The sequence below is a fragment of the Ranitomeya imitator genome, chromosome 10 (genome assembly GCF_032444005.1).
Source record: "Ranitomeya imitator isolate aRanImi1 chromosome 10, aRanImi1.pri, whole genome shotgun sequence".
NCBI classification, from domain to species: domain Eukaryota; kingdom Metazoa; phylum Chordata; class Amphibia; order Anura; family Dendrobatidae; genus Ranitomeya; species Ranitomeya imitator.
The window spans coordinates 1785288-1801595 of NC_091291.1; the positions used below are offsets into that span (position 1 = coordinate 1785288).

Sequence of the window (16308 nt, forward strand, 5' to 3'; positions counted from 1 at the left end):
TGTGTGATACTGTCTGCTGAGCCGTGTATCTAATCCTCTCCTGTGTGATACTGACTGCTGAGCCGTGTATCTAATCCTGTCCTGTGTGATACTGACTGCTGAGCCGTGTATCTAATCCTCTCCCGTGTGATACTGTCTGCTGAGCCGTGTATCTAATCCTCTCCTGTGTGATACTGTCTGCTGAGCCGTGTATCTAATCCTCTCCTGTGTGATACTGACTGCTGAGCCCTGTATCTAATTCTATCCTGTGTGATACTGACTGCTGAGCCGTGTATCTAATCCTCTCCTGTGTGATACTGACTGCTGAGCCGTGTATCTAATCCTATCCTGTGTGATATTGACTGCTGAGCCATGTATCTAATCCTCTCCTGTGTGATACTGACTGCTGAGCCGTGTATCTAATCCTCTCCTGTGTGATACTGACTGCTGAGCCGTGTATCTAATCCTCTCCTGTGTGATACTGACTGCTGAGCCGTGTATCTAATCCTCTCCTGTGTGATACTGTCTGCTGAGCCGTGTATCTAATCCTCTCCTGTGATACTGACTGCTGAGCTGTGTATCTAATCCTCTCCTGTGTAATACTGACTGCTGAGCCGTGTATCTAATCCTCTCCTGTGTGATACTGTCTGCTGAGCCGTGTATCTAATCCTCTCCTGTGTGATACTGTCTGCTGAGCCGTGTATCTAATCCTCTCCTGTGTGATACTGACTGCTGAGCCGTGTATCTAATCCTCTCCTGTGTGATACTGACTGCTGAGCCGTGTATCTAATCCTCCCGTGTGTGATACTGTCTGCTGAGCCGTGTATCTAATCCTATCCTGTGTGATACTGACTGCTGAGCCGTGTATCTAATCCTCTCCTGTGTGATACTGTCTGCTGAGCCATGTATCTAATCCTCTCCTGTGTGATACTGTCTGCTGAGCCGTGTATCTAATCCTCTCCTGTGTGATACTGTCTGCTGAGCCGTGTATCTAATCCTGTCCTGTGTGATACTGACTGCTGAGCCGTGTATCTAATCCTCTCCTGTGTGATACTGTCTGCTGAGCCGTGTATCTAATCCTATCCTGTGTGATACTGACTGCTGAGCCGTGTATCTAATCCTGTCCTGTGTGATACTGACTGCTGAGCCGTGTATCTAATCCTCCCCTGTGTGATACTGACTGCTGAGCCGTGTATCTAATCCTATCCTGTGTGATACTGACTGCTGAGCCGTGTATCTAATCCTCTCCTGTGTGATACTGATTGCTGAGCCGTGTATCTAATCCTCTCCTGTGTGATACTGTCTGCTGAGCCGTGTATCTAATCCTCTCCTGTGTGATACTGACTTCTGAGCCGTGTATCTAATCCTATCCTGTGTGATACTGACTGCTGAGCCGTGTATCTAATCCTATCCTGTGTGATACTGACTGCTGAGCCGTGTATCTAATCCTCCCCTGTGTGATACTGACTGCTGAGCCGTGTATCTAATCCTATCCTGTGTGATACTGTCTGCTGAGCCGTGTATCTAATCCTCTCCTGTGTGATACTGACTGCTGAGCCGTGTATCTAATCCTCCCCTGTGTGATACTGACTGCTGAGCCGTGTATCTAATCCTCTCCTGTGTGATACTGTCTGCTGAGCCGTGTATCTAATCCTCTCCTGTGTGATACTGTCTGCTGAGCCGTGTATCTAATCCTCTCCTGTGTGATACTGACTGCTGATCCGTGTATCTAATCCTGTCCTGTGTGATACTGACTGCTGATCCGTGTATCTAATCCTCTCCTGTGTGATACTGACTGCTGAGCCGTGTATCTAATCCTCTCCTGTGTGATACTGACTGCTGAGCCGTGTATCTAATCCTCTACTGAGTGATACTGTCTGCTGAGCCGTGTATCTAATCCTATCCTGTGTGATACTGACTGCTGAGCCGTGTATCTAATCCTATCCTGTGTGATACTGACTGCTGAGCTGTGTATCTAATCCTATCCTGTGTGATACTGACAGCTGAGCCGTGTATCTAATCCTCTCCTGTGTGATACTGACTGCTGAGCCGTGTATCTAATCCTATCCTGTGTGATACTGACAGCTGAGCCGTGTATCTAATCCTCTCCTGTGTGATACTGACAGCTGAGCCGTGTATCTAATCCTATCCTGTGTGATACTGACTGCTGAGCCGTGTATCTAATCCTCTCCTGTGTGATACTGACTGCTGAGCCGTGTATCTAATCCTCTCCTGTGTGATACTGACTGCTGAGCTGTGTATCTAATCCTCTCCTGTGTGATACTGACTGCTGAGCTGTGTATCTAATCCTCTCCTGTGTGATACTGACTGCTGAGCTGTGTATCTAATCCTCTCCTGTGTGATACTGTCTGCTGAGCCGTGTATCTAATCCTCTCCTGTGTGATACTGACTGCTGAGCTGTGTATCTAATCCTCTCCTGTGTGATACTGACTGCTGAGCCGTGTATCTAATCCTCTCCTGTGTGATACTGACTGCTGAGCCGTGTATCTAATCCTCTCCTGTGTGATACTGACTGCTGAGCTGTGTATCTAATCCTCCCCTGTGTGATACTGTCTGCTGAGCCGTGTATCTAATCCTCTCCTGTGTGATACTGACTGCTGAGCTGTGTATCTAATCCTCTCCTGTGTGATACTGACTGCTGAGCCGTGTATCTAATCCTCTCCTGTGTGATACTGACTGCTGAGCCGTGTATCTAATCCTCTCCTGTGTGATACTGACTGCTGAGCCGTGTATCTAATCCTCTCCTGTGTGATACTGACTGCTGAGCCGTGTATCTAATCCTCTCCTGTGTGATACTGACTGCTGAGCCGTGTATCTAATCCTCTCCTGTGTGATACTGTCTGCTGAGCCGTGTATCTAATCCTCTCCTGTGTGATACTGATTGCTGAGCTGTATCTAATCCTCTCCTGTGTGATACTGACTGCTGAGCCGTGTATCTAATCCTCTTCTGTGTGATACTGACTGCTGAGCCGTGTATCTAATCCTCTCCTGTGTGATACTGACTGCTGAGCTGTGTATCTAATCCTCTCCTGTGTGATACTGACTGCTGAGCCGTGTATCTAATCCTCTCCTGTGTGATACTGACTGCTGAGCCGTGTATCTAATCCTCTCCTGTGTGATACTGACTGCTGAGCCGTGTATCTAATCCTCCCCTGTGTGATACTGACAGCTGAGCCGTGTATCTAATCCTCTCCTGTGTGATACTGACTGCTGAGCTGTGTATCTAATCCTCTCCTGTGTGATACTGACTGCTGAGCCGTGTATCTAATCCTCCCCTGTGTGATAGTGTCTGCTGAGCCGTGTATCTAATCCTCCCCTGTGTGATACTGACAGCTGAGCCGTGTATCTAATCCTCTCCTGTGTGATACTGACTGCTGAGCCGTGTATCTAATCCTCTCCTGTGTGATACTGACTGCTGAGCCGTGTATCTAATCCTCTCCTGTGTGATACTGACAGCTGAGCCGTGTATCTAATCCTCTCCTGTGTGATACTGACTGCTGAGCCGTGTATCTAATCCTCTCCTGTGTGATACTGTCTGCTGAGCCGTGTATCTAATCCTATCCTGTGTGATACTGACAGCTGAGCCGTGTATCTAATCCTCCCCTGTGTGATAGTGTCTGCTGAGCCGTGTATCTAATCCTCCCCTGTGTGATACTGACAGCTGAGCCGTGTATCTAATCCTCTCCTGTGTGATACTGACTGCTGAGCCGTGTATCTAATCCTCTCCTGTGTGATACTGACTGCTGAGCCGTGTATCTAATCCTCTCCTGTGTGATACTGACTGCTGAGCCGTGTATCTAATCCTCTCCTGTGTGATACTGTCTGCTGAGCCGTGTATCTAATCCTATCCTGTGTGATACTGACTGCTGAGCCGTGTATCTAATCCTCCCCTGTGTGATAGTGTCTGCTGAGCCGTGTATCTAATCCTCCCCTGTGTGATACTGACAGCTGAGCCGTGTATCTAATCCTCTCCTGTGTGATACTGACTGCTGAGCCGTGTATCTAATCCTCTCCTGTGTGATACTGACAGCTGAGCCGTGTATCTAATCCTCTCCTGTGTGATACTGACTGCTGAGCCGTGTATCTAATCCTCTCCTGTGTGATACTGTCTGCTGAGCCGTGTATCTAATCCTATCCTGTGTGATACTGACAGCTGAGCCGTGTATTTAATCCTCTCCTGTGTGATACTGACTGCTGAGCCGTGTATCTAATCCTCTCCTGTGTGATACTGTCTGCTGAGCCGTGTATCTAATCCTATCCTGTGTGATACTGACAGCTGAGCCGTGTATCTAATCCTCTCCTGTGTGATACTGACTGCTGAGCCGTGTATCTAATCCTCTCCTGTGTGATACTGTCTGCTGAGCCGTGTATCTAATCCTATCCTGTGTGATACTGACTGCTGAGCCTGGTATCTATCGCAGATGTGGGATGATGTGGACACTGTCCCTTTAATTCTTGCTGTGTAAAGAGGATCTGGAGGACTGTACCATTGCAGTACCTGGGGGTGTCTGGTGATGGCAGGTCCCCCCTTGCTGTGGCTGCAGTGTGTGAGGCTGGACCTTTCCACTGTGAGGGGTGCTGCTGAGTTGGACTGTTCCATCCTCACAGGGCTGATTAGGAAGAAGAGCAGCTGAACCTGAGCAGGAAGAGAACAGAGGCTGCGGGAACATCAGGGAGGGAGGGCCGCCACCACCGGGCACAGCAGACCGCCGTCACCACCACCGGGCACAGCAAACCGCCACCACCGGGCACAGCAGACCGCCGTCACCACCACCGGGCACAGCAAACCGCCGTCACCGGGCACAGCAAACCGCCGTCACCACCACCGGGCACAGTGAGCTACCCCCACCGGGCACAGCGAGCCGCCACCCCCACCGGGCACAGCGAGCCACCACCACCACCGGGCACAGTGAACCACCACCGGGCACAGCGGGCCGCCACCACTCGGGCACAGCGAGCCGCCACCACCATCAGGCACAGCGAGGCGCCTCCAGCACCGGGTGCAGCGAGCCGCCACCACCATCAGGCACAGCGAGGCGCCTCCAGCACCGGGTGCAGCGAGCCGCCTCCACCATCGGGCACAGGGAGCCGCCACCACTGGGCACAGCAAACCGCCACCACCCAGCACTGCAAGCCTTCAACGGACATAACGAGCTGCCACCACCACCGAGCACAGCGAGACGCCACCACCACCGCACACAGCAAGCCACCACCGGGCACGACGAGCCACCACCACCACGGGCAAACCGAGCCTCCACCAGTCACAGCAGGTAGAGCAAACTGCCACTGGGCACAGCGAGCCTCCACTACCTCCAGGCATAACAAACCGCCGCCACCACCTGGCACAGCAAGCCGCCACCAGTCACAGCAGGTACAGCAAGCCGCCACCACTATCGGGCACAGCGAGCCGCTACCACCGCCGAGCATAGCAAACCACTACCACATGCACAGTGAGCCCCCACCAGTCACAGCGGGTACATTGAGCAGCCGCCATCAAATATGTAATATACCAGGAGAGAGTGTTTGATATAACATGGGTGGGGGTTATATATTACACTGACGGGGCAAGTTGGATATCATACCAAGGGGGGGCAGGTTGGATAGTATATTAGGGGTGGAGGAGAAAGTTGGATACTATACCAGGGTGGGGGGGGGGAAGATTAGATGTTATATTAGGGGTGGGGGCAGGTTGGATATTATATCGGGTGAGGGGGTAGGTTGGATTTTATATTATGTGTGGTGGGGGCAGGTTGGATATTATATCGAGTGGGGGGTAGGTTGGATATTATATTATGGGTGGAGGGGGCAGGTTAGATATTATATTAGGGGTGGGGGGAAGGTTGGATATTATACCGGGGTGGGAAAGGGGGAAGGTTGGATATTAGAGGTGAGGGAGAAGGTTGGATATTATATTAGGGATGGTGGGGGCAGGTTGGATATTATATCGGGTGGGGGGGTAGGTTGGATATTATCTTAGGGGTGGTGGGGGCAGGTTGGATATTATATCGGGTGGGGGGTAGGTTGGATATTATGGGTGGTGGCGGTAGGTTGGATATTATATCGGGTGGGGGGGTAGTGTTGTGAATTCTGTTGTCAAGCTCCCTCCTGTGGTCATGAATGGTACTTCGGCTGGTTCTGTCCATGGGCTTCCTCTGGTGGTGGTGAGTGGGGCTGCGGCTTCTGAGGTTCCTTCCACAGGTGACGAGGTTAATTCGTTAGCTGGCTTCTCTATTTAACTCCACTTAGATCTTTGCTCCATGCCACCTGTCAATGTTCCAGTATTGGTCTAGTTCACTCCTGGATCGTTCTTGTGACCTGTCTTCCCAGCAGAAGCTAAGTTACTGCTTGTTTTTTTTTGGTTTGCTATTTTTCTGTCCAGCTTGCTATTTTGATTTTTGTCTTGCTTGCTGGAAGCTCTGGGACGCAGAGGGAGCGCCTCCGTACCGTGAGTCGGTGCGCAGGGTCTTTTTGCGCCCTCTGCGTGGTCTTTTTGTAGTTTTTTGTGCTGACCGCAAAGCTGCCTTTCCTATCCTCTGTCTGTTCAGTAAGTTGGGCCTCACTTTGCTAAATCTATCTCATCTCTGTGTTTGTAATTTTCATCTTTACTCACAGTCATTATATGTGGGGGGCTGCCTTTTCCTTTGGGGAATTTCTCTGAGGCAAGGTAGGCTTTATATTTCTATCTTTACGGCTAGTTAGTTCCTTAGGCTGTGCCGAGTTGCATAGGGAGCGTTAGGAGCAATCCACGGCTATTTCTAGTGTGTTTGATAGGATTAGGGATTGCGATCAGCAGAGTTCCCACGTCTCAGAGCTTGTCCTGTATTATTAGTAACTATCAGGTCATTCCGTGTGCTCTTAACCACCAGGTCCATTATTGTCCTGACCACCAGGTCATAACAGTACAGGTGGCCCAAAGTACTAATGCATCTCAATAGAGGGATAAGAGAAGTTCTGAGACCATTTTTTTTTCTTTGCAGTGTGTTTTGTCTCTTTTCCCCTTTACCTCTGGGTGGTTCAGGACACAGGTGTAGATATGGACATTCAAGGTCTGTCCTCTTGTATGGATAATCTCACTACAAGAGTACAAAACATTCAAGATTTTGTGGTTCAGAATCCGATGTCAGAGCCTAGGATTCCTATTCCTGATTTGTTTTTTGGGGATAGATCTAAGTTTCTGAATTTCAAAAATAATTGTAAATTGTTTCTTGCTTTGAAACCTCGCTCCTCAGGTGACCCTGTTCAACAAGTGAAAATCATTATTTCTTTGTTACGTGGCGACCCTCAAGACTGGGCATTTTCCCTTGCGCCAGGAGATCCGGCATTGCTTGATGTTGATGCGTTTTTCCTGGTGCTTGGATTGCTTTATGATGAACCAAATTCAGTGGATCAGGCAGAGAAAATCTTGCTGGCTCTGTGTCAGGGTCAGGATGAAGCGGAGATATATTGTCAGAAGTTTAGAAAGTGGTCTGTGCTCACTCAGTGGAATGAATGTGCCCTGGCAGCAATCTTCAGAAAGGGTCTCTCTGAAGCCCTTAAGGATGTCATGGTGGGATTTCCCACGGCTGCTGGTCTGAATGAGTCTATGTCTTTGGCCATTCAGATCGATCGACGCTTGCGTGAGCGTAAAGCTGTGCACCATTTGGCGGTATTATCTGAGCATAGACCTGAGCCTATGCAGTGTGATAGGACTTTGACCAGAGCTGAACGGCAAGAACACAGACGTCGGAATGGGCTGTGTTTTTACTGTGGTGATTCCACTCATGCTATCTCCGATTGTCCTAAGCGCACTAAGCGTTTCGCTAGGTCTGCCACCATTGGTACGGTACAGTCGAAATTTCTTTTGTCCGTTACTCTGATCTGCTCTTTGTCATCCTATTCTGTAATGGCATTTGTGGATTCAGGCGCTGCCCTGAATTTGATGGACTTGGAGTTTGCCAGGCGTTGTGGGTTTTTCTTGGAGCCCTTGCAGTATCCTATTCCATTGAGAGGAATTGATGCTACGCCTTTGGCCAAGAATAAGCCTCAGTATTGGACCCAATTGACCATGTGCATGGCTCCTGCACATCAGGAGGATATCCGCTTTCTGGTGTTGCATAATCTGCATGATGTGGTCGTTTTGGGGTTGCCATGGCTACAGGTTCATAATCCAGTATTGGACTGCAAATCTATGTCTGTGTCCAGCTGGGGTTGCCAGGGGGTACATGGTGATGTTCCATTTTTTTCTATTTCGTCTTCCACTCCTTCTGAAGTTCCAGAGTTTTTGTCGGATTACCGGGATGTATTTGATGAGCCCAAAGCCAGTGCCCTACCTCCTCATAGGGATTGCGATTGTGCAATTAATTTGATTCCTGGTAGTAAGTTTCCTAAGGGCCGATTGTTCAATTTATCTGTGCCAGAACACGCCGCTATGCGGAGTTATATAAAGGAATCCTTGGAGAAAAGCCATATTCGCCCGTCGTCATCACCGTTAGGAGCAGGGTTCTTTTTTGTGGCCAAGAAGGATGGTTCTTTGAGACCTTGCATTGATTACCGCCTTCTTAATAAAATTACAGTCAAATTTCAGTATCCTTTGCCGTTGCTGTCTGATTTGTTTGCTCGGATTAAGGGGGCTAGTTGGTTCACCAAGATAGATCTTCGTGGTGCGTACAATCTTGTGCGTATTAAACGGGGCGATGAATGGAAAACAGCATTTAATACGCCCAAGGGCCATTTTGAGTACCTGGTTATGCCATTCGGGCTTTCCAATGCTCCATCAGTATTTGTCCTTTATGCATGACATCTTCCGAGAGTACCTGGATAAATTCCTGATTGTATATTTGGATAATATTTTGGTCTTCTCGGATGATTGGGAGTCTCATGTGAAGCAGGTCAGAATGGTGTTCCAGGTCCTTCGTGCGAATTCTTTGTTTGTGAAGGGGTCAAAGTGTCTCTTTGGAGTTCAGAAGGTTTCATTTTTGGGTTTCATTTTTTCCCCTTCTACTATCGAGATGGACCCTGTTAAAGTCCAGGCCATTTATGATTGGACTCAGCCGACATCTGTGAAAAGTCTGCAAAAGTTCCTGGGCTTTGCTAATTTTTATCGTCGCTTCATCAGTAATTTTTCTAGTGTTGCTAAACCGTTGACTGATTTGACCAAGAAAGGTGCTGATGTGGTCAATTGGTCTTCTGCGGCTGTGGAAGCTTTTCAGGAGTTGAAGCGTCGTTTTTCTTCTGCCCCTGTGTTGTGCCAGCCAGATGTTTCGCTTCCGTTTCAGGTCGAGGTTGATGCTTCTGAGATTGGAGCAGGGGCTGTTTTGTCGCAAAGAAGTTCTGATGGCTCGGTGATGAAACCATGCGCCTTCTTTTCTAGAAAGTTTTCGCCTGCTGAGCGCAATTATGACGTTGGCAATCGAGAGTTGTTGGCCATGAAGTGGGCATTCGAGGAGTGGCGTCATTGGCTTGAAGGAGCCAAGCATCGCGTGGTGGTCTTGACGGATCACAAGAATTTGACTTATCTCGAGTCTGCCAAATGGTTGAATCCTAGACAGGCTCGTTGGTCGCTATTTTTCTCCCGTTTTGATTTTGTGGTTTCGTACCTTCCAGGCTCTAAGAATGTGAAGGCTGATGCCCTGTCAAGGAGTTTTGTGCCCGACTCTCCGGGTGTTCCTGAGCCGGCGGGTATTCTCAAAGAGGGGGTAATTTTGTATGCCAACTCCCCTGATTTGCGGCGGGTGCTGCAAAAATTTCAGGCTGATAGACCTGACCGTTGCCCAGCAGAGAAACTGTTTGTCCCTGATAAATGGACTAGTAGAGTTATCTCTGAGGTTCATTGTTCAGTGTTGGCTGGTCATCCGGGAATCTTTGGTACCAGAGATTTGGTGGCTAGATCCTTTTGGTGGCCGTCTTTGTCGCGGGATGTGCGTTCTTTTGTGCAGTCCTGTGGGACTTGTGCTCGGGCTAAGCCCTGCTGTTCTCGTGCCAGTGGGTTGCCTTTGCCCTTGCCGGTCCTGAAGAGGCCCTGGACGCATATCTCTATGGATTTTAGTTCGGATCTCCCTGTCTCTCAAAAGATGTCGGTCATTTGGGTGGTTTGTGATCGCTTCTCTAAGATGGTCCATTTGGTACCCTTGTCTAAATTGCCTTCCTCCTCTGATTTGGTGCCATTGTTTTTCCAGCATGTGGTTCGTTTACATGGCATTCCGGAGAACATTGTTTCGGACAGAGGTTCCCAGTTTGTTTCGAGGTTTTGGCGAGCCTTTTGTGCTAGGATGGGCATTGATTTGTCTTTTTCCTCGGCTTTCCATCCTCAGACAAATGGCCAAACCGAACGAACTAATCAGACTTTGGAAACATATCTGAGATGCTTTGTTTCTGCTGATCAGGATGATTGGGTGTCCTTTTTGCCTTTGGCTGAGTTCGCCCTTAATAATCGGGCCAGCTCGGCTACTTTGGTTTCGCCGTTTTTCTGAAATTCTGGTTTCCATCCTCGTTTCTCTTCAGGGCAGGTTGAGTCTTCGGACTGTCCTGGTGTAGATACTGTGGTGGATAGGTTGCAGCAGATTTGGACTCATGTGGTGGACAATTTGACATTGTCCCAGGAGAAGGCTCAATGTTTCGCTAACCGCCGGCGCTGTGTGGGTCCCCGACTTCGTGTTGGGGATTTGGTTTGGTTGTCGTCTCGTTATGTTCCTATGAAGGTTTCCTCTCCTAAGTTTAAGCCTCGTTTCATTGGTCCGTACAAGATTTCTGAGGTTCTCAATCCTGTGTCGTTTCGTTTGACCCTTCCAGCTTCTTTTGCCATCCATAATGTATTCCATAAGTCATTGTTGCGGAGATACGTGGCGCCTGTGGTTCCATCCGTTGATCCTCCTGCCCCGGTGTTGGTTGAGGGGGAGTTGGAGTATGTGGTGGAGAAGATTTTGGATTCTCGTATTTCGAGACGGAAACTCCAGTACCTGGTCAAGTGGAAGGGTTATGGTCAGGAAGATAATTCCTGGGTCTTTGCCTCCGATGTTCATGCTGCCGATCTGGTTCGTGCCTTTCATTTGGCTCGTCCTGGTCGGCCTGGGGGCTCTGGTGAGGGTTCGGTGACCCCTCCTCAAGGGGGGGGGTACTGTTGTGAATTCTGTTGTCAAGCTCCCTCCTGTGGTCATGAATGGTACTTCGGCTGGTTCTGTCCATGGGCTTCCTCTGGTAGTTGTGAGTGCGGCTGCGGCTTCTGAGGTTCCTTCCACAGGTGACGAGGTTAATTCGTTAGCTGACTGCTCTATTTAACTCCACTTAGATCTTTGCTCCATGCCACCTGTCAATGTTCCAGTATTGGTCTAGTTCACTCCTGGATCGTTCTTGTGACCTGTCTTCCCAGCAGAAGCTAAGTTACTGCTTGTTTTTTTTTGGTTTGCTATTTTTCTGTCCAGCTTGCTATTTTGATTGTTGTGTTGCTTGCTGGAAGCTCTGGGACGCAGAGGGAGCGCCTCCGCACCGTGAGTCTGTGCGGAGGGTCTTTTTGCGCCCTCTGCGTGGTCTTTTTGTAGTTTTTTGTGCTGACCGCAAAGCTGCCTTTCCTATCCTCTGTCTGTTCAGTAAGTCGGGCCTCACTTTGCTAAATCTATTTCATCTCTGTGTTTGTAATTTTCATCTTTACTCACAGTCATTATATGTGGGGGGCTGCCTGTTCTTTTGGGGAATTTCTCTGAGGCAAGGTAGGCTTTATTTTTCTATCTTTAGGGCTAGCTAGTTCCTTAGGCTGTGACGAGGCGCCTAGGGAGCGTCAGGAGCGCTCCACGGCTATTTCTAGTGTGTGTGATAGGATTACGGATTGCGGTCAGCAGAGTTCCCACGTCTCAGAGCTCGTCCTATATTATTAGTAACTATCAGGTCATTCTGTGCGCTCTTAACCACCAGGTCCATTATTGTCCTGACCACCAGGTCATAACAGGGTAGGTTGGACATTATATTAGGGGTGAGTGGGAAGGTTGGATATTAGGGGTGAAGTAGCCACCACTACCGGGCACAGCGAGCCGCCACCAGTCACAGCAGGTACAGCAAGCCGCCACCACCACCACCGGGCACAGAAAACCACCACCACTACTTGGCACAGTGAGCCGCCACCACCACCAGACACAGCAAACTACCGCCACCACCGAGCACAGCCAGCCGCCACCAGTCACAGCAGGTACAGCAAACCGCCGCCACCTGCATAGCGAGCCCCCACCACCTGCATAGCGAGCCCCCACCACCTGCATAGCGAGCCCCCACCACCGGGCACAGCAAGCCGCCACCAGTCACAGCAGGTACAGCGAGCCGCCACCACTACCGGGCACAGCAAGCCGCTACAACCGCCGAGCATAGCAAACCACCACCACATGCACAGTGAGCCGCCACCAGTTACAGCGGGTACATTGAGCCGCCGCCATCAAATATGTAATATACCAGGAGAGAGTGTTTGATATAACATGGGTGGGGGTTATATATTACACTGACGGGGCAAGTTGGATATCATACCAAGGGGGGGCAGGTTGGATATTATATTAGGGGTTGGGGGAAGGTTGGATATTATACGGAGGGTGGGGAGGGGGGAAGATTAGATATTATGTTAGGGGTGAGGAGATTGGATATTATACCAGGTGGGGGGGAAGGTTGTATATTAAACCAGGGGTGGGGGGGTGGGGGAAGGTTGGATATTATACTGAGGGTGGGGAGGGGGAAGATTAGATATTATATTAGGGGTGAGGAAATTGGATATTATACCAGGTGGGGGGGAAGGTTGGATATTATACCGGGGGTGGGGAGGGGGGAAGATTGAATGTTATATTAGGGGTGGGGAGGGGGGAATATTTGATATTATATTGGAGGTGGGGGGAAGGTTGGATATTATATTAGGTGTGGGGGAGAAAGTTCGATATTATATTAGGGGTGGGGGGAAGGTTGGATATTATACCGGGGTGGGGAGGGGGGAAGGTTGGATATTATATTAGGGGTGAGGGGGAAGGTTGGATATTATACTGGGGGTGGGGGGAAGGTTGGATATTATATTAGGTGTGGGGGAGAAAGTTCGAAATTATATTTGGGGTGGGGGGAAGGTTGGATATTATACCGGGGTGGGGAGGGGGAAAGGTTGGATATTATATTAGGGGTGGGGGGAAGGTTGGATATTATATTATTAAAGTGAGGGGGAAGGTTGGATATTATACTGGGGTGGGGGGGAAGGTTGGATGTTACATTAGGGGTGGGGAGGAGGTTGGATATTATACCGGGGTGGGGGGAAGGTAGGATATTATATCGGGTGGGGGGTGAGGTTTGATATTATACTGGGGTGGCGGGCAGGTTGGTTATTATATTAGGGGTTGGGGGGAGGCTTGGATATTATATCGGGTGAGGGGAAGGTTGTATATTATATCGGGTGGGGGTCAGGTTGGTTATTATATTAGGGATGGGGAGGAGGTTGGACATTATATTAGGGGTGGGGGGGAAGCTTGGATATTATATCGGGTGGGGAGGAGGTTGGATATTATACCGGGTGAGGGGGAAGGTTGGATATTATATCGGGTGGGGGGAAGGTTGTATATTATATTAGGGGTGGGGGGGGGGAAGGTTGGATATTATACTGGGGTGGGGGGCAGGTTGGTTGTTACATTAGGGGTTGGTGGGCAGGTTGTATATTATATCGGGTGGGGGTCAGGTTGGATATTATACCGGGCTGGGGTGCAGGTTGGTTATTACATTAGGGGTGGGGGGGAAGCTTGGATATTATATCGGGTGGGGGTCAGGTTGGATATTATACCGGGGTGGGGGCAGGTTGATTATTACATTAGGGGTGGGGGGAAGCTTGGATATTATATCGGGTGGGGGGCAGGTTGTATATTATATCGGGTGGGGGTCAGGTTGGATATTATACCGGGGTGGGGTGCAGGTTGGTTATTACATTAGGGGTGGGGGGGAAGCTTGGATATTATATCGGGTGGGGGTCAGGTTGGATATTATACCGGGGTGGGGGCAGGTTGATTATTACATTAGGGGTGGGGGGCAGGTTGTATATTATATCGGGTGGGGGGCAGGTTGTATATTATATCGGGTGGGGGTCAGGTTGGATATTATACTGGGGTGGGGGGCAGGTTGGTTATTACATTAGGGGTGGGGGGGAAGGTTGTATATTATATCGGGTGGGGGGAAGGTTGGATATTATACTGGGGTGGGCGGCAGGATGGTTATTACATTGGGGTGGGGGGGAAGCTTGGATATTATATCGGGTGGGGGTCAGGTTGTATATTAGGGGTGGGGGTCGGGTTGGATATTACACCGGGGTGAGTGTGAGAGTATGCCGGGGGATACGTGTAATATCCGAGTCTGCATTTGTCGGGGTGTATGATGGGGGGCAGGCTGGTGACATTTGTCGGGGTGTATGATGGGGGCAGGCTGGTGACATTTATCGGGGTGTATGATGGGGGCAGGCTGGTGACATTTGTCGGGGTGTATGATGGGGGCAGGCTGGTGACATGTGTCGGGGTGTATGATGGGGGCAGGCTGGTGACATTTGTCGGGGTGTATGATGGGGGCAGGCTGGTGACATTTGTCGGGGTGTATGATGGGGGGCAGGCTGGTGACATTTGTCGGGGTGTATGATGGGGGCAGGCTGGTGACATTTGTCGGGGTGTATGATGGGGGCAGGCTGGTGACGTGTCGGGGTGTATGATGGGGGCAGGCTGGTGACATTTGTTGGGGTGTATGATGGGGGCAGGCTGGTGACATGTGTCGGGGTGTATGATGGGGGCAGGCTGGTGACATTTGTCGGGGTGTATGATGGGGGCAGGCTGGTGACATTTGTCGGGGTGTATGATGGGGGCAGGCTGGTGACATGTGTCGGGGTGTATGATGGGGCAGGCTGGTGACATTTGTCGGGGTGTATGATGGGGGCAGGCTGGTGACATGTGTCGGGGTGTATGATGGGGGCAGGCTGGTGACATTTGTCGGGGTGTATGATGGGGGCAGGCTGGTGACATGTGTCTGGGTGTATGATGGGGGCAGGCTGGTGACATTTGTCGGGGTGTATGATGGGGGCAGGCTGGTGACATTTGTCGGGGGTGTATGATGGGGGCAGGCTGGTGACATGTGTCGGGGGTGTATGATGGGGGGCAGGCTGGTGACATGTGTCGGGGGAGTATGATGGGGGCAGGCTGGTGACATTTGTCGGGGTGTATGATGGGGCAGGCTGGTGACATGTGTTGGGGTGTATGATGGGGGCAGGCTGGTGACATTTGTCGGGGTGTATGATGGGGGCAGGCTGGTGACATGTGTCTGGGTGTATGATGGGGGCAGGCTGGTGACATTTGTCGGGGTGTATGATGGGGGCAGGCTGGTGACATTTGTCGGGGTGTATGATGGGGGCAGGCTGGTGACATGTGTCGGGGGTGTATGATGGGGGGCAGGCTGGTGACATGTGTCGGGGGAGTATGATGGGGGCAGGCTGGTGACATTTGTCGGGGTGTATGATGGGGCAGGCTGGTGACATGTGTTGGGGTGTATGATGGGGGCAGGCTGGTGACATTTGTCGGGGGTGTATGATGGGGGCAGGCTGGTGACATGTGTCGGGGGTGTATGATGGGGGCAGGCTGGTGACATTTGTCGGGGGTGTATGATGGGGGCAGGCTGGTGACATGTGTCGGGGGTGTATGATGGGGGGCAGGCTGGTGACATGTGTCGGGGGAGTATGATGGGGGCAGGCTGGTGACATTTGTCGGGGTGTATGATGGGGCAGGCTGGTGACATGTGTTGGGGTGTATGATGGGGGCAGGCTGGTGACGTTTGTCGGGGGTGTATGATGGGGGCAGGCTGGTGACATGTGTCGGGGGTGTATGATGGGGGCAGGCTGGTGACATGTGTCGGGGTGTATGATGGGGGCAGGCTGGTGACATGTGTCGGGGTGTATGATGGGGGCAGGCTGGTGACATTTGTCGGGGTGTATGATGGGGGCAGGCTGGTGACATGTGTCGGGGGTGTATGATGGGGGCAGGCTGGTGACATGTGTCGGGGGTGTATGATGGGGGGCAGGCTGGTGACATTTGTCGGGGTGTATGATGGGGGCAGGCTGGTGACATGTGTCGGGGTGTATGATGGGGGCAGGCTGGTGACGTGTCGGGGTGTATGATGGGGGCAGGCTGGTGACATGTGTCGGGGGTGTATGATGGGGGCAGGCTGGTGACATTTGTCGGGGTGTATGATGGGGCAGGCTGGTGACATTTGTCGGGGTGTATGATGGGGGCAGGCTGGTGACATGTGTCGGGGGTGTATGATGGGGGGCAGGCTGGTGACATTTGTCGGGGTGTATGATGG

General features: G+C 50.9%; 1 protein-coding gene across 6 annotated transcripts in view; it reads left to right on the forward strand.

The window, feature by feature from the left end:
• The first annotated feature begins 4612 nt into the window (after positions 1 to 4612).
• Positions 4613 to 16308, forward strand: part of TRIM62 (tripartite motif containing 62) — a 34614-nt gene continuing 22918 nt past the window's right edge. Inside the window, exon 1 of one of the 6 annotated variants that reach the window (XM_069741472.1) lies at positions 4613 to 5371. Coding sequence is in view for 1 of the 6 variants with exons in the window: in XM_069741471.1 (XP_069597572.1) it covers positions 6118 to 6161 (44 nt within the window). In the remaining 5 variants the exon portion in view is untranslated. Of the gene's footprint in view, positions 5475 to 6063; positions 6162 to 11503; positions 12376 to 16308 lie in introns of those variants that run through there. The other 5 variants (XM_069741473.1, XM_069741476.1, XM_069741471.1 and 2 more) reach the window with 5 other exon arrangements.